The 15,354-nt window shown below is 65.4% G+C and overlaps 4 protein-coding genes across 10 annotated transcripts; 2 read left to right on the top strand and 2 right to left on the bottom strand.

Annotated features, from left to right (window-relative positions):
* Nucleotides 1-5: 5 nt before the first annotated feature.
* Nucleotides 6-2,579, top strand: SYNGR2 (synaptogyrin 2). Its single transcript, XM_030015583.2, has 4 exons — nucleotides 6-176; nucleotides 525-762; nucleotides 1,090-1,229; nucleotides 1,347-2,579. The coding sequence occupies exons 1-4, from the start codon at nucleotides 75-77 to the stop codon at nucleotides 1,542-1,544; spliced, it is 678 nt and encodes a 225-aa protein (XP_029871443.1). The 5' UTR covers nucleotides 6-74; the 3' UTR covers nucleotides 1,545-2,579.
* Nucleotides 2,580-2,947: 368 nt separating this feature from the next.
* TK1 (thymidine kinase 1) lies at nucleotides 2,948-6,279 on the bottom strand. Its single transcript, XM_030016278.2, has 7 exons — nucleotides 5,964-6,279; nucleotides 5,620-5,651; nucleotides 5,433-5,546; nucleotides 5,253-5,346; nucleotides 4,843-4,932; nucleotides 4,636-4,755; nucleotides 2,948-4,515 (listed from the first exon to the last, which is right to left on the bottom strand). Exons 1-7 carry the CDS (start codon nucleotides 6,027-6,029, stop codon nucleotides 4,357-4,359), a joined length of 675 nt encoding a protein of 224 aa, XP_029872138.1. The 5' UTR covers nucleotides 6,030-6,279; the 3' UTR covers nucleotides 2,948-4,356.
* A 165-nt stretch (nucleotides 6,280-6,444) lies between these two features.
* AFMID (arylformamidase) lies at nucleotides 6,445-10,985 on the top strand. 7 transcript variants are annotated; one of them, XM_030016208.1, is made up of 11 exons: nucleotides 6,445-6,629; nucleotides 6,736-6,826; nucleotides 6,964-7,068; nucleotides 7,147-7,195; nucleotides 7,375-7,460; nucleotides 7,556-7,628; nucleotides 8,002-8,099; nucleotides 8,424-8,502; nucleotides 8,801-8,936; nucleotides 9,192-9,296; nucleotides 10,326-10,985. In XM_030016208.1, the coding sequence occupies exons 1-11, from the start codon at nucleotides 6,468-6,470 to the stop codon at nucleotides 10,638-10,640; spliced, it is 1,299 nt and encodes a 432-aa protein (XP_029872068.1). In that variant the 5' UTR covers nucleotides 6,445-6,467; the 3' UTR covers nucleotides 10,641-10,985. The 7 variants fall into 7 exon arrangements, with proteins under 7 accessions (XP_029872068.1, XP_029872071.1, XP_029872074.1 ...); XM_030016211.1 differs by lacking the exon at nucleotides 10,326-10,985 and adding an exon at nucleotides 9,492-9,891; XM_030016214.1 differs by lacking the exon at nucleotides 8,801-8,936 and having other exon boundaries at nucleotides 10,326-10,459.
* Nucleotides 10,986-11,362: 377 nt separating this feature from the next.
* On the bottom strand, nucleotides 11,363-14,817 carry LOC115341599 (probable low-specificity L-threonine aldolase 2). The gene is made up of 7 exons (XM_030014878.1): nucleotides 14,654-14,817; nucleotides 14,288-14,371; nucleotides 13,442-13,530; nucleotides 13,052-13,237; nucleotides 12,736-12,873; nucleotides 12,353-12,545; nucleotides 11,363-11,888 (listed from the first exon to the last, which is right to left on the bottom strand). Exons 1-7 carry the CDS (start codon nucleotides 14,718-14,720, stop codon nucleotides 11,551-11,553), a joined length of 1,095 nt encoding a protein of 364 aa, XP_029870738.1. The 5' UTR covers nucleotides 14,721-14,817; the 3' UTR covers nucleotides 11,363-11,550.
* Between the last annotated feature and the right edge of the window lie 537 nt (nucleotides 14,818-15,354).

Raw genomic sequence — 15,354 nt, 5'->3', positions numbered from 1 at the left:
GCCCGGCCCGGCCCTCCCCGGGGCGGCGCCGCGCAGAAGCGGCGGGGGAGCGCGGCGGCGGCGGCTCCGGGGCGATGGAGGGCGGCGGAGCGTACGGGGCGGCCAAGGCCGGCGGTGCCTTCGACCTGGGCCGCTTCGTGCAGCAGCCGCAGGTCCTGGCGCGGATCGCCAGCGCGGTGAGTCGGGGCGGGACGGGGCCTGCTCCGGGGCCGCGCCGCGGGGCTGTGGAGGGGCCCCGAGCCGGGCCGGCCCTGCGCCCCGGAGCCCGCACGGCCCGGCCTTCCCCTCCTCTCCCTCCCGGCCCGGCCTTCCCCTCCTGTTCGGCCCGGCCCGGCCCGGCCCGGCCCGGCCCGGCCTTCCCTTCCCCTCCCCGCGTCCTGCCCAGGCGCAGCCGCGGTGACGGGCGCTCCGCTGAGCCCTGCCCAGGCCGGTGTCCCCAGCCCGGCTGGGCGCGGGCAGCCCTGGAAGGGGCCCCACAGCCCCGGTGCTGCCCGCCGGACACCTGCTCGCTCCCTCCTCTGCAGGTCTTCGCCCTGATCGTCTTCGCCTGCCTGGTCGGGGAGGGCTACAGCAACCTGCCCAGTTCCCCCCAGCTCTTCTGCATCTTCAACCACAACGAGGACGCCTGCCGCTATGGCATCGGCATCGGCGTCCTCGCCTTCCTCGCCTGCATCTTCTTCTTCATGGTGGACATCTACTTCCCCCAGATCAGCAACACCACCGACCGCAAGTACCTGGTCCTGGCGGACCTCGGCTTCTCAGGTACCGGCGGCCACAGGGCAGGGCTGCGCCTTCAGCGGCTGCTACGATGGCTGCCCTTGTCCCGTGACGTGGCCGCCGGTGCCTGGTGAAGGGAGTCGCTCCCGCCTGGCACGCTGCCCACGGGCCATGTGCTGCCTGCTTGAAAGCGCTCTGAGGAGCCATGGGGAGAAGCACGCTGGCAGCTGCACTGGGCTAGGCGCCTGCGCTGGCCTCTGGGCCCCCCCCACGATGGCAGCAGCAGCCTGGTGGGAGCAGGGTCTGGCCTGGGAACCTGCCTGGGAGCAGCAGGATGCAGCCCCAGTCCCTCACACCGCCTTCCTCCTGCAGGTCTCTGGACGTTCCTGTGGTTCATTGGCTTTTGTTTCTTGACCAACCAGTGGGCCTGGACGCAGGCCAAAGACGTGTACATCGGAGCTGACTCGGCCCGTGCCGCCATCACCTTCAGCTTCTTCTCCATCTTCTCCTGGGTGAGTGAAGCTGTGGCAGAAGCCGGCCCTGCCCTGCTCGGGAGGCAGCATGTAGGGGCTTCCCGGGCCACGCAGCCCAGGGTAGCCCTGACGCTGCCAACCCCCTTGTCTTTCTAGGGCCTCCTGATCGCCTTTGCTTACAAGAGGTACAAAATGGGGGTGGAGGACTTTGCTCACAGCTACATCGACCCCACCCCGGAGGCTTCAGCTCCCTACTCCAGCTACCCCAACATCAGCCACGAGAGCTACCAGCAGCCGCCCTTCACCCACACTGCAGAAGCCCCAGAGGGTTACCAGCCCCCGCCGGTGTACTGAGCCCCTGCCCGGTGGCCCGGCAAAGACGGCTGTACCAGTGCAATTCTCTTCTGTGGGGTGGGAGGGGAGGGACCTGTGACTTGAAGGGGGAAGGTGGGATGGGAGGGTGGCGGCTGCTTTGTGTGAAGGCCACCGCGCCTTGGTGCTGGGGCGCAGGAGGGGCCTGGTCCCGACGGTGGACCTGAGCTCCCCGCCGCTGGGATCCGGTGCCCGGTGTGTAGTGGGTGATTTGGCACATAGTGGGTGATTCGCAACTGCTGAGCGCAGCCTTGTGGCTCTGCCGAGGGTGGGTGAGCTCCTGCCCTGGCTGTTGTGGCCTTGGGGGAAGCAGCCGCGGGAGGAAGCAGCAGGACCGGTGTGTGGTTTGCACCCCCCCGGCTCTGGCCTGGCTGTGCCATTGTGACTGCTGCCCCGGCCTGTCCTGGCACCGGTGCCTTTCCAGCCCTGCCAGCTGCAACCCCTCAAGTGCCAGCTCTCGCTGCCGTAGCACAGCCGGGCGGTCCAGCTCCTGCCTGCCGCCAGCTTCTGTGCCTTCCCCCCTCGGCTGCTGCTGGGTGAGCTTGATGCCAAAGCCCTGTCTTCTTTTGACTATAAACTCCCGTGCTGTGCCTTCCCACAGCCTGCACTAGAGCTGCCGGTGCTCAGGTGACGCAGTTTGGGATCCATGGGAGCAGCGAGCGCTGGGATCTCTCAGCGGGGCTGTGAAGTTCCAGCTGTCTGGGGAAGGTCCTGGAGTGCTTTCCCTGCTGACTCAGCCCCCCTCACTAGCCTCCCACTAAGCACTGCCTCCGCAGACGTGAGGCCACCATCCCGCGTCCTGCCTGCTGCTCCCTCGGCAGCACCCTGCTCGCAGCCTGGGCTCCCGGCTGACCCTGAGGGTGCCTGTGCAGGCTGGCTGGCTCCGGTTGTGTTTTCTGCTGCACCTGTTGCGAAGCTGTTCCCAGCAGCAGTGTGCGGTATGCGAGCTGTCGCTGCTGGGGCTGGCGTTCAAATAGTTCTTTGTCACTGTAGAGATGGAATAAACTTTTTCACCTAGCCACCACGTGCCTTTCTTCTCTGGGGAAGCAAAACAGGGTTTCTCCTCTCTCCCTGAGGGCTGGGGCAGGGGGGGTTCCAGGCCGGGAAACAGCAGAACAGCCCCAGCCAACTGCTGCACTGCAAACAGCACACTCATGCTGATGTCTATTTTTAGGCAAGCCCTCCTCCTGCTCCTTGCAGAGTCTGGTAGAAGGTTTGAGCAGAGAGCTCCAACACCACCCCTGCGACCAGCCCTCCAGCACAGGCTGCTGCTGTGAGCAATCAGCCTGCTCTGTTTGCATGCTGCTTGCTGCAGGGAAGCTTTTTCCGGAGCAGTCTGGTATAAAACACACACAGACAATTTTGTTAAGTTATTTATTAACCTGAACCAGTAGCAGTGCTGCCTTCCCCGTCCCTAAGGGGAAAGCCCAGGCCTGGCAATCAAGTGCTTGTGAGTACTACAAGTGTCGTCCCTTGAAGTAACACAGAGGGAGCAGGGGTTTTCAGACAGCTCTTGTAAGCTTCCAGGGAGGGTGCCCGCAAACAGAGCATGCTGCACTCGCACGTGGAGATTGGACCTGGCCCGAACAAGGAGCCACTGCTTGGAGCTTGTGGACACTGGCTTACAGTGAACAGCACTTTTGCAAGGAGTAAGAAAAAAACAAAGCAACCTTCCAGAAGCCACGTCAAGCAAAGTGGGAAGAGGATCCTTCAGTCAACTTACAGCTGAGGAAGAATGAGCCTCGAAAATTTTTGGAAGGCTCAGGAGGGAGCAAGATGCATGACTAGAGTTGACTAGAGTTGAGAACCATCCACTCAAAGCAGAGACCCTTTTCCAAGTAGCTAGATCTTCACAGACACAGTAGTCCAAACATTTACAGAGTAAGTCCTGAGCCTCCAAACCCTTCACAGGTAACAAAACACTGAAGTGGCAGCACCAAGATTGGACCTGAACAAGAACACCCTGGTTTTGGAGAGGAAGCTCTTCCTGCAGTGAAGTCTAATTCTTCCAAAAGGACTCTGTCTTAATATACAGACCACTGCTTGCCCTTTTAAAGTTCAAAAGCTAGGAAGAGCCTACTGTCAGGCTGTCAAGTCAAGCCTTCCTTTCCCCCTCTTCTGTTTCGACAAAAATTTACAAGACAGTTAGAGCAACTGAGTATAACGGCAAATGGACAGGCCATGAACATTCATTCAAAGGGACTGCTGAGGGCCAGGCTGTTGCTACGTGTGTCAGTTGAAAAGTTGTGCCATAGCTCTGTGACAAGGGATGGGTTATCTCCTCAGACTGTTAAAAAAGGAAGTGAGTTTAAAATACTAAGTTACTCTACACGGTCTTAGGAAACCTGGGCTTTAGCAACAGTGTGCAAGAAAGAAACAGTTGCGTTCACAGGCAAGTGAACCAGCCATCAGTGGCAGTCTGAACATATGCAGAAGACCCAGGAGAGAAGGCCAGAATTAAGGCCAGCGATGGAAGCCCTGCAGCCTGGCTTGCTGACAGTTTTCCAGGACCTGTTTGTGTGGCAGCATCAGTAACTACATCTGTCTCTTTTCCGTGTTCTGAGAAAGGAACTCACTTTTAGTCATGCTCCTGCTTCAGCTCCCCCCTGGCATCAGGTCCGGTTGATCCTCCTCTTTCCTAGTGCTTGGTGCAGAGGAAGAGCGGCTTGGTTTGACAGGTAGAGCTAAGACACTGAACAGTTTTGCTAAAAGCAGAAGCAGCCAAATCTGGCATCCGGGAGTCACAGCATTTAGCTTCCTTCCTCTTGTTTTTCCCCACATGGGAGCCCAGCAGTCAAGAAGCAAAGATCTTCCGGGAGGCAGCCACATCCAGCTGCTTCAGCCCCATGGGCACGTTCTCCTTGTTTTCCGACCCAGGCTGCTGAGGCCGCTTGCGGAAGTAGCAGGCTCGGCAGACGGAGTGGTACTTGTCTGCTCCTCCAATCACTTCAACCTGGCAAGAAAATTGGGAGAGTGACTCTGCAGAGCTCAGTTCCCCTGAGGAGATTCCTCTAGACTAGCAGGACTGGCAAGGTGAAGCTACTGAAGCACTTTTTCTTCCAAGGGAACTCACCTCCCTCTCTGCTCCCAGCCTCTTTGTGTAGGAGGCTTCTTGGTAGCACTCCATGCACACAGCATTCAGCTTCACCACGCTCTCTGCCAGCGGCACCAGGTTCAGGATGCTCCCGAAGGCCTGTGCCAAGACAGCAGGGGCAGTTCTGTTGGATGGGCTCTATGAGGATCCCAAAGCACCTGCTGTGCTAAAAAAAAAGTGTTTTACCTTTCTCTGGAAAGTCCCATCAAGAGCAGCAACGATAACGGTTTTCCCAGCATTGGCCATCATCTCACAGAACTCCACGATGTCTGGGAACTAGAGGAGGCACAGAAACAGCGTCAGGAGGAAGAAGGGGCAGCACTTCGCTCAGGATCCAGCAGCACAGGGTACAAAGAAAGTTAGAGCCATGTTGCCTATCTGTGAAAGAGACTCCAGTCCCACTGTCCTTAGCCTGCAGGGACTAAGGGAAGGGAAGGGTTTGACTATACAAGCATAATCCAGGAGGATCAAACTGTCCCAGGGTATTTCTTCCCACACCCTCCTACAGAGGGTTCAGACCGTCATCTGCCCAGGGTACTCTGAAGAGACCGCATGCTGCAGATGCTCCCCAGGACCTGCCCTGGCCGTGCACTTACAAACTGGCCCTCGTCAATGCCGATGACCGCAGAGGCCAGTGCCTCCTGGTACACATCCTTGAGGAGGCAGGCTGGCAGGGCCTCCATGGTGTTCCTGTGGGGAAGGGAGAACAAGCAGGTGAGCCAGGCACCCCAGATGCTGGGCCCAAAGGCATGGGTCCTCCTGCCCCAGGGACTCACCTGTCGTGCGTGGAGACGCCAGAGGTGCAGTAGCGTGTGTCCTTGGCGTACTTCACCAGCAGGCACTGGTACTGAGCGAGCTGGAACCGCCGCACCCGCCGCATGAGCTCCGTGCTGCAAGAGACCGCCGTCAGCGGGCTCTGGCCCCCTCCCTGCCCACCCCCTCCCCCATCCGCCCTTGGCCTACCTCTTCCCGGAGAACATGGGTCCGAAGATCACCTGGGGGCAGAACCACGGGGGTCAGCGGGTGAGAACACAGCCGGGCACGGGCACCACGCAGGCAGCCCCGGGGCGCTGGCCCGGCCGCCGCCCTGCCCTGCCCAGCCCGGCCCGGCATCCCGCCTGGCGCCGGCCCAGCCCCGCCACGGCTCTGGCAGCCCCGGCTCCCCGCCCGGGGCTGGCGCGGCCCCACGACCCGCACCAGCCCGGCCACGCCATCTCCCCGCACAGCCCGGGCGCCCGCGCTGCCCCAGTCGGTGCCGGCCCCACGGCGCTCGCCGCAGCCCCAGGGCGTCCGGCCCGTCCCGGTACCTGGATCTGCCCGCGCGGGCGGCTGGGCGAGCCGGGGTGGACGCCGGGCACCGTCAGGCAGTTCATGGCTCGGACGGACGGACGGACAGACTGACGGACGGACTGACTGACTGACCGACTGACCGACCGCTCGCCCGCGCGCGCCTCTCCGCTGCAGCGCGGCGCCGGCCAATCCGGAGAGGCCTCTCGCCCACGCGCCGCCTCACCGGCCAATCGGAGGAGGGCTCGCGCCGCCGCGCCGCCGCGCCGGCCAATGGGGACACAGGCGCGAAAATTCTTATTTCCCTCCACGCGTCCGCTCCCGGGCCCGCGCCGCCTTCCCGGCGTGCACCCCGCGCCCGCCTGCGCGCCGGAACGCCCCCTGCGTCATCTCCCTGTCAATCCGCCCGGTGTCCCCGGCGCGGCCCCGCCCACTGTGCGACCAACGGGAACGGGCTGTTCCCGCCCCCGCCCCGCCCCGCCCCCGCCCCGCCCCGCCCCCGGGCCCCGCCACCCGGGCGGCCAATGGGAGTGGGGCGGCACCGCCCCCGGACTCGGACCCCGCCCCCGGGCGGGCAGGGGGCGCCGGGCCACCGCGACGGGCGCTGGACCGGGATCGGGATCGGGATCGGGATCGGGATCGGGATCGGCCGCAGCATGGGGGGGTGGCGGGACATGCCCGCGGAGGTAGGGCCCGCGGCGGGGGCGGGGGGCCTCGCCCGGTCCCCGCCGCCCCGGGGCCGCCGCCCAGGCGGAGCTGCCCCGCGCCGCAGCCCCCGTGCCTCCTCCGCAGGCGCTGGAGGAGCAGTACTCCCCCAGCCGCTGGTCCCCCCGCCTGGGCAGGGACACCGTCATCCAGGCCCACCTCGCGGCGACGGCGGCAGGTGAGGGGCCGGCGGCCCCGGGGCGGCGGGGCGGGTCGGGGCTGGGGGCACCGGGGCCGGGAGCAGGGCTGCCGCTCGGGTGCCGGGACCCTGGTCCCGCCGGCGGTGCCCCAGGTGCCGTGTCCGTCCCGCCGCAGGAACGCAGCGGGCCCGGGCCGGCGCACAGACCTCGCTGCACGTCCCCTATGGTGACGGCGACGGCGAGAAGCTGGACATCTATTTTCCCGTGGATCCTTCTGGAAGTAGGTGACGGGGCGGCAGGGGCGGCGGGGGTGGGCAGGGGCCGTGCCCCCCTGCTCACTCCAGGCCGTGCTGCACAGCCTTCCCGGTCCTGGTCTATATCCATGGCGGATACTGGCAGTGCCTGAGGTGAGGTGGGCTGCTGCGGAGGGGATCCCTCGGGAAGGGAGCCCCCCGGCCCGCTCCTACTGTCTCCCTTCTCATGGTACCTGGACTTGTCCTGGGTGCTCCGGGTCTGATCGGCCTCCCGGCCAGCCCTGGGAGACCCTGGCCCCCACAGCCAGGCTAGCTTCCATCTCCCCCCCCAGTAAAGACGAGTCAGGATTTGCAGCCCCCCCGTTGGTGTCGCAGGGCGTGGCGGTGGTGGCAGTGGGTTACGACACAGCCCCCAAAGGTAGGTGGTGCCCAGCGGAGGCAGAGGCTGCCCGTGCTGGCCCGGCGCACTCCCGACTCTGCCCTGGCGCCCTCCTGACTCTGCCCTCTGCCCAGGCCACATGGACGCCATGGTGCTGCAGGTGCGGCGCAGCCTCGCCTTCCTGGTGGAGCGGTACTCTGGGATCAGGTGGGCCGCGTGCAGCTCCTGGGGTCCCCTCTGCCCCACCACTACAGCCGCTGCCAGGCCTTCAAGGCAAACTGTGCCCATGTCACTCCCTGGGTGGTTCGGTGCCTGGAAGTGGCCATGGCAGCAACAGGAGGGGGACGAACGAGCTGTGCCGTGTGACAAAGGCTTCGACCGGTCCAAGGGCTGGGCAACGCCTGTGGCCATGCTCCCTTGTCACTGTGCGAGGCGTTGGTCAATGGACCGGGAAACGTGTCTGAGCTGCCGCGTTTGGGCTGTGGCACTTGCAGCTGTGCCACCTCCTCCGCGCGGAGCAGGGTGGCAGCAGGCGCCGTGCCGCCGCTCCCCACGCTGGCTCATGGCTCCCTCTCTCCAGAGGCATTTACCTGTGTGGACACTCAGCAGGGGCCCACTTGGCAGCCATGGTGTTGTCCACGGACTGGACAGAATACGGAGTGGTGCCAGATATCAAAGGTAGCGCCGCCGTGTGCAGGTGCAGGGGCTGAAGGAGAACTGGTGTCTGCACCTGGAGCGAGGCCGTCTCTGCTGCCTGTAAGGGGCTGTGGGGGCTGTAGAGCCGAGGGGGATGAGTTGCCCCAGCCAACTGCAGCCCACAGGCACTAGGAGTGCAAGACTCTGGGCTCCTGGACGAGCTGCCCCCGGGGGTGTGTGTGTCCTGCACCCACCAGCCGCTCACTGAAGCCCGGGGATGTGGGTGCAAACAGAGTTCCCAGGTGCAGGGCTGCAAGAGCGGCCTGAGCTGCAGGGCCCCTCACCCACCAGCACCTCTGCCTCCAGGAGCTGTGCTCGTGAGCGGCGTGTACGACCTTGAGCCCATCCTGCACACCTACGTGAATGATGCGCTGAACATGAGCCGGTGAGCCCACACACCATGGGGACAGCGACTGGGAAAGGGCACAGGCAGGCTGTGTATGCCTGCCTTTGGCCAGCGCAGCCTGCGGGCGAACACCAGCGGCTCTGCAGCCTGCTCTGCCCCTGCCCGCACAGCCTGCCTGCGCTGCGGGGCACCCGCTGCCTCTGCGCCTGACCCGGGCACAGGCCCTGCGCCCTGCGCCTGGATGGTGTGCACAGCTGAGGACACGGGTGCTCTGCAGGCAAAGATGCCTTCTCTGAGCGAGGGGCTACATCAGCTGCCACTGCGCTGTCTCCTCCAGGGAGGTTGCCCAGAGGAACAGCCCCATGCTGTGCATCTCCCCAGCAGCGCCTGCGGCTGCGGCCTGTGAGGTGCTCGTGGCTGTGGCCCAGCACGACTCCCCGGAGTTTCGCAGGCAGTCGCAGGAGTATGGCCAGGTGAGCTCCGGGGCAGCGCCCTGCCCAGCTCCACAGGGATGTGGCTCCAGCCGGCCCGCTCGGACCTGCTAAGCTGGGATGAAGAGCTCATGTTCTGTATCAGAGCAGTATTTCTGCTGCTGTGGCAATGGCTGCTGTCAAAGACGACAGTGGATCAGAGGAGGATGCTAGTCCTTGCCGAGCCATCATTCCTGCTCCCCTGACCAGAGTGGATGGGGGTCAGGGTCCCTCCTGCCAGCACCGCTCTCTCCGCAGGCCCTGCGTGCAGCCGGCTGGTCTGTCTCCCTGCTGGATCTTGCTGGCGTGGATCACTTTGACATCATTGAGAAGCTGTCGGAGGACAGCTATGTCCTCACTCAGGTAGGGGAAGACCTCCTGTCCTCCCTTCACTCTCTGAGCACAGCTGAGACCGGCAGCGCAGGAGAGCTGTGCTGAGGCGAGCTTCCCCTGCGTACGGGGGCCAATGTGGGGCTGCGGCTTCGGGGCTGGCCATCATCTCCACGAGTGGAGGAGCGGGGCCAGGCACCGCTCACAGGGCTCGGTTCCTCATCCCAGGTGATTCTGAACATGATTTCAAGAGCTTGATGGCATGTCGGGAGCAAACTGAGTCAGGAACTGCAGCCCTGCATGCACCCTGCCCTGCTGCCCTCCTCACTGCAGCTGCCTGGGTCTCCTCCTGCAGCACAGGGTGGCTGCTGCCTCCGGACACCCTCTGTGTCCCCTCCGCTCCCTCCAGCCTGCAGCCAAGCAGGGGGGGCTCGGAGCAGGGGAGCACCAGTTATTACCAGTTCTTGCCTGGGCTGGCATTCCTTTGCTGGGGTGTTTCTGCCCCTGCATGGGGCTGGCAGGCCTGCAGGGCTCTGTCTGGATGACCTGGTGATGAAGTTTGTTCCCTCGGTTTCCTTTAAACTGCTTATTGCCAATACAAAATAAAATAGGAATAACTGCTGCCTAAGTATAACTCTGCTTCCTGGGGAGCTGGGGCTGTGCTAAGCCATCAAGTAGACACTAGATGTGGATGCTGCAGAGAGAATCTCCTCTTCCAGCACGGAGCTCCCAGTCTGCAGCTGGCCTCCGCTGTGCTGGCAGTGGGGAGCGCACCACTGAGCCCAGCCCAGCTCTTTGCTGGGGACTCACCAACCCAGAATGTGACAGGCTCGGCAGGCAGGGAAGCCCGGAGAGCCTGCCTGCGGCTGTGGGACAGGGGTAATGGAAGCCTTTGGGGATGGGGGGTGATGGAGGAGCACACTGGCGAGCTGTCTGGGCCAGGCTAGGCTCGTGCCCCTGGGACAGTCCTGGCCAGATACAAACTTTGGCACTGCTGTGTAGTGGCCCTGGTCCTGTGGCTGAGACACTTCCACATCCTCAGGAGCACTTGTCCCTCAATAGGCGCACCTCTGGGCTGCGATGATGTCCCTGCTGCGCAGTCAGGAGAGGAGCACACTTGGGAGAAAACATCCTGCACAGCCACAGTACTGCCAGAACAGGTTTATTTTGTGCCCTGACCATCCCTTAGGACCTGTCTCCCTGCTGCAGCATCCTTGCACACGTGTGGTGCACATGGGCCACGTGCAGTGTGTGGCCTTTGGGACGGAGGATGTCTGGCTCTGCTTTTGGGTGCTGCCTGCGGGACCTGAGTTACAGGAGCAGAGCTTCTGTAGAGGACTAGAGGGTGCTCTGAGGACGCGTTTGCTGGGTGACTAGCGAGGCAGGGATGCTGCCTTGGAGGGGTCTGTGTGGCAATGTGAGATGTGGGCTCTTGTCTGTCCCTCTGGGCATGCCTGTGAAGGTGCTGCCTCCCGAGAGGTGCGGTGCTCCCACTGCAGGGGTGGGCTGGGGTCTCCCTGGGGCTGGGCTCACGCTGGTTTACGGGGCTGCACACTGGGGTGGATGCTGTGCTGCAGCTGGCTGGGAACATACCTGGGGCACGCTGTGGCTGGTCCCAGCCCCTTTGCTGCTGGCTGCCAGGACAGGGCTGGGACAGCTGCTTGTCCTGGTTTCAGCTGGGATAGAGTTAATTGTCCTCCTAGTAGCTGGTACAGTGCTATGCTTTGGGTTCGGTATGAGAAGAATGTTGATAACACTGATATTTTCAGTTGTTGCTAAGTAGTGTTTAGACTAAGTCAAGGATTTTTTCAGCTTCTCATGCCCAGCCAGGAAGAAGGTTGGAGGGGCACAAGAAGTTGGGATGAGACACAGCCAGGGCAGCTGACCCAAACTGGCCAAAAGGGTAGTCCATACTGTGTGACTTCATGTCTAGTATATGAACTGGGGGGAGTGGGGCTGGGGGGAATTGCTGCTCGGGAACAAACTGGGTGTTGGTCAGCGTGTGGTGAGCAATTGCATTGTGCATCACTTGTATATTCCAATCCTTATTATTATTATTGTCATTTTATTAGTTATTATTATTGTTATTATTTTCTTCCTTTCTGTCCTATTAAACTGTTCTTACCTCAACCCACGAGTTTTACTTTTTTTTCTATTCTCTCCCCCATTCCACTCGGTGGGGAGGGAGCGAGTGAACGGCTGCGTGGTGCTTAGTTGCTGGCTGGGGTTAAACCACGACTCTGCCGCAGCCCACCAGCTTGCCTGCAGCAGCCAGGGGGAGGCAAGCTCAGGATCCCCCTGCACTCGGAGGAGTCGGACGCAGTCCCAGGGCCAGCTTCTCCTGGCACTTCCTGGCCACAAACTCCAGCTTGTTCTTTGCGAGCTCGGTGTCACGGGCTGACACATCGCGGTGCCAGACCGCGCGCACGGTGTGTGCCGACCAGGGGAACAGCAGGACACTGACAGCCTGGCCGGTTTCGGCCAGCTCCTCCTCACTCACTGCCCGCAGGTGCTCACAGAGCTCTGTGGGGGACAGCCAGCCCCCCCTGATGCTCACCATCACGATGTTCGTCTCCACCGCTGCGAGGTTGACAGAGCAGACGGGCGAGTTCAGCTCCTGGATGCCTGCGGGAGGCAGAGGCAGAGGCAGTAGGCTGTGAGCCCGGTGCCCGGGTTCCCGGGAGAGGAGGCTGCCGAAGCCCTGCCCCAGACCCTGGCTGAAGGAGGGTCCCTTCGCCCTCCCCGCTGTGCTGCACACCAGGGTCACTGTGAGCACCGCGGGGACAGGCACAGCATCGTCCCAGCACTCCAGCCAGGCAGGGACCCCAGCAGCATCCTCGAGATCCAGCACGGCTGCCCGGGGAAGGTGCCCGCACCGCTATCACCCCTGGCAGTGCCGGCTGGTGCTGGGTGCGGTGAGCCCAGCCGACGGTGAGGGTGGGGGATAAGGCTGGGCCCACGCCGAGCTGTCGGGCAGGGCAGAACCTGGCTGCACAGCAGTGCCTGGAAGCCTGCACAGCCAGTCAGAGGGAGCGGCATTAGGCTGTGGGCGCCTGTACCTCCCAGCGTGCCGAGGGACCCCAAGATACCTTCAGCAAAGCGTCGGGCGTTGTCGTGGTCTCTGCGCAGCGTCGCCTCCGCGTGCTCCAGTCCAACGCGGGCAGCGGCTGCCAGCACGCCTGCCTGCCGCATCCCCCCGCCCAGCAGCTTCCGCACACGCCAGGCCTCAGCGACAAACTCCCTGCGTCCAGCCAGCACCGCGCCGGCTGGGGCACCCAGACCCTGCGGAGCCACCAGAGGGGTGACCCGAGCTGTGCCGGGGAGCAGCCCCCTGCCCCTCCCAGGGACGTGCCCAGGGATGCCCCAGCCTGCAAGGCGGGGGCTCAGCCTGGTGCCCCCAAACAAGGGCGAGGCCCTGTCTTGTGCTGGTCCCGTTTGGCCCCAGGGACCCCCCCTCCCCATGCAAGCACACCTTGGAGAAGCAGAGGGACACGGAGTCGCAGTGCTGGGTGATCTGAGCTGGGTCCACGTCCTGGGCCACCGCCGCATTCATCAGCCGCGCTCCGTCCATGTGCACCCGCAGCCCGTAGCGGTCAGCAAGCCGACGGACCTGGGGGGAGGCAGAGGAGCAGCTGGGCTGGAAGGGACTCCTGGGGCGGCCGGCACCAACGTGAGCCGTGCTCTGAGCTCCTCGGCAGGGCCCTGGCGTCCCCGTGGTGCCGTCCTGCTGGGTCCGGCTGCCTGCACCCAGGCAGGGCTGCAGCCAGCGTCCAGCTGTGGGCTCCTACCTGCTGGAGGTAGGTGAGGGGCAGCACCCGGCCCCCCGCCGAGCTGTGCGTGTTCTCCAGGCAGATGAGCTCGGGGCGCGGGTGGTACCGGCTGCCGTGGGCCTCACGGATGGTCAGCTCCAGCCGGTCCAGGTCGAAGGTGCCGTCTGGCAGGTCCGGCAGCGCCTGGGAATGGACCCCAGCGACCTGCGCCCAGGGCAGGGTGAAGAGCAGAGCTGACGGGGGACGGTGGCGGTGCACGGGGGTCCCGGCCCTCTGCGGCTGCAGCCGCAGCCCAGCAAGGGATCGATCCTCCGCCCTGCCCGGCCCCGGCAGCCAGAGGAGGGCAGCAGCAAGCCGCCCTCCCGGCCCCGCCTGCGCAGCCGCCCCCCGCCCGCCCCCGGCACCCACCTGCGCGGCCCCGCCGTGCTCGTAGAGGTGCAGGTGGGAGTCCCGGCCCAGGAGCAGCTGAGCCCCCCTGCGCTGGCAGTGGCACATCACTGGGAGGGAGAGGGGCCGTGAGGAAGGGGGCCAGCGCCCGGCGGGCAGCGTGTGCGGGGGGGGGGGCAGGCAGGCTCAGCCGGGGTACCCGCCGGCTGCCTGCGCTCGGGCGGTTTGGGGGGCTCCGGCGCGCAAAGCCTGGGCAGGCAGCACGGCGTTGCAGCAGCGGCGCGGCCTCCTGCGGGCACGGGGGCACCCGCTCTGTCCCCGGCGGTGCTGGGGCTGTCGCCCGGGGGGTGCCCGCAGCAGCTGGAGGTGGGGGAGCAGCTGGGGGGCACAGCCTCAACTCCTGGTGCATGCACGTGGCCAAGGCTGGAGCAGGGGCCCATGATCCCACGCAGCGCACAGCGGACCCCCGCTCACAGGAAGGCAGGAAAGCGAACAGGGTAAAGGTTAATGGAGCAGAGTGGAGGCCGAGCGTGAGACGGGGATGAGCAGACCCAAGGCGGGGAGTTGCTCAGCAGCAGCATGAAGCGGGGGGCAGCTTCGGGGTCCGAGCGGGGCCATGCTGTTACCAATTTGAGGTGGAGGGGGGTGAGGAGATGCACCCGGGTCAGAAAGGACCTGCTGCCCACAGTTTTCCCCTGTGGCTGTCCAGGCAGCTTCCTGAGCAGAAGTGGGGCTCTCCTTGGGACCCCAGGGAGGAGCGGGGCTGTTCTCGCCCTCCGCACCCTCCACGGGATGGGGGCATAAACCTGCCCCTCAGTTTGCGACCGCCCCGAGGAGGGAGGGCTGGGCACAGCCCGGGGCACTCACCGGCGATGAGGTTTGCCATCGTGGCAGTAGGCACAAAAAGAGCCTCCTCCATCCCCAGGATCCCTGCGGCCTGGCGCTGCAGCTCTGCAGGGGGGAGAAGCACGGGGGTCCTGAGGGGGGGGGGAGCGTCTGCTGGCCCTGAGTGGGCACGGGGGGGCGGACGGGAACCCCCCAGGTCCAGGCAGCCGCCCCCAGCCCCCCCACCCCGGAGAAGTCCTCCTCTGGGGTCCCCATCCCGGCCGCCCCCTGGGCTGGGGGGGGGCTGCAGGCAGGGACCCTCACCGGGGTGGGAGGTGTGGGGCGGCCCCCCCCCCCCCCGGCTCTGCCGGGCCCGGAGCCGCGGGGGGGCCCGTCCCCGCAGCCCACCGTTGACCGCCGGGTCCTCCCCGTAGTCGTCGTCGCCCACGGCGGCGCGGGCCATGGCGCGGCGCATCCCCGCGCAGGGCCGGGTCACCGTGTCGCTCCGCAGGTCCACGGCGCGGGGGGGGGCCCCGCGGCTGCACCGCCCCGGCCCCGGCCCCCGCCGCGAGCGGCCGCCCCGCCGCAGCGCCCGCGCCCGCGCCCCGTGCCGCCAGCATCGCCGGGACCCGCCGGGACCGCCCCGCCGCCAGGGCTCCCGGGGGGCGGGGGGCGGGCGGGGGGCTGGGGCGGGATCGGGATCGGGATCGGGATCGGGATCGGGATCGGGACGGCCCCGCCGGCCCCGGGCCCCGTCGCGGGCGGGGCTGGGGCCGGGACCCCGCGGGGGCGGCGGCTCCCGCGGGGGCACCGAGGGCGGCCCGGGGGTCCCCGTCCCCCGCCTCTGCCCGGCGCCCGCGGCGCCCCCGAGCCACGGTGTGGGGGCAGGCGGAGGGGCTGCGGGAGACGGCGGGGGGGGCTGCTGCCCCGGGCCCCTGGCTCTCCCGCGGCCCCTCGCTTTGCCAGGAGCTTCTGCTCGTCCCAGCCGTGCTGCTGGAGGGAGCGCCAGCACGAAGCCACCTGCGCCCCACTCGGCCCGCGGTTCCCTGAGGATCCCCGAATCTTTCCACAGGCCCACGGCACCTCCGTGCTGAACAGCAATGGCTCCC

Source organism: Aquila chrysaetos, chromosome 5 (assembly GCF_900496995.4).
Source record: "Aquila chrysaetos chrysaetos chromosome 5, bAquChr1.4, whole genome shotgun sequence".
In the NCBI taxonomy this organism is placed as follows: Eukaryota; Metazoa; Chordata; class Aves; order Accipitriformes; family Accipitridae; genus Aquila; species Aquila chrysaetos.
Note: the sequence above shows the minus strand (reverse complement) of the source record. Positions and strands in the feature narration are given on the sequence as shown.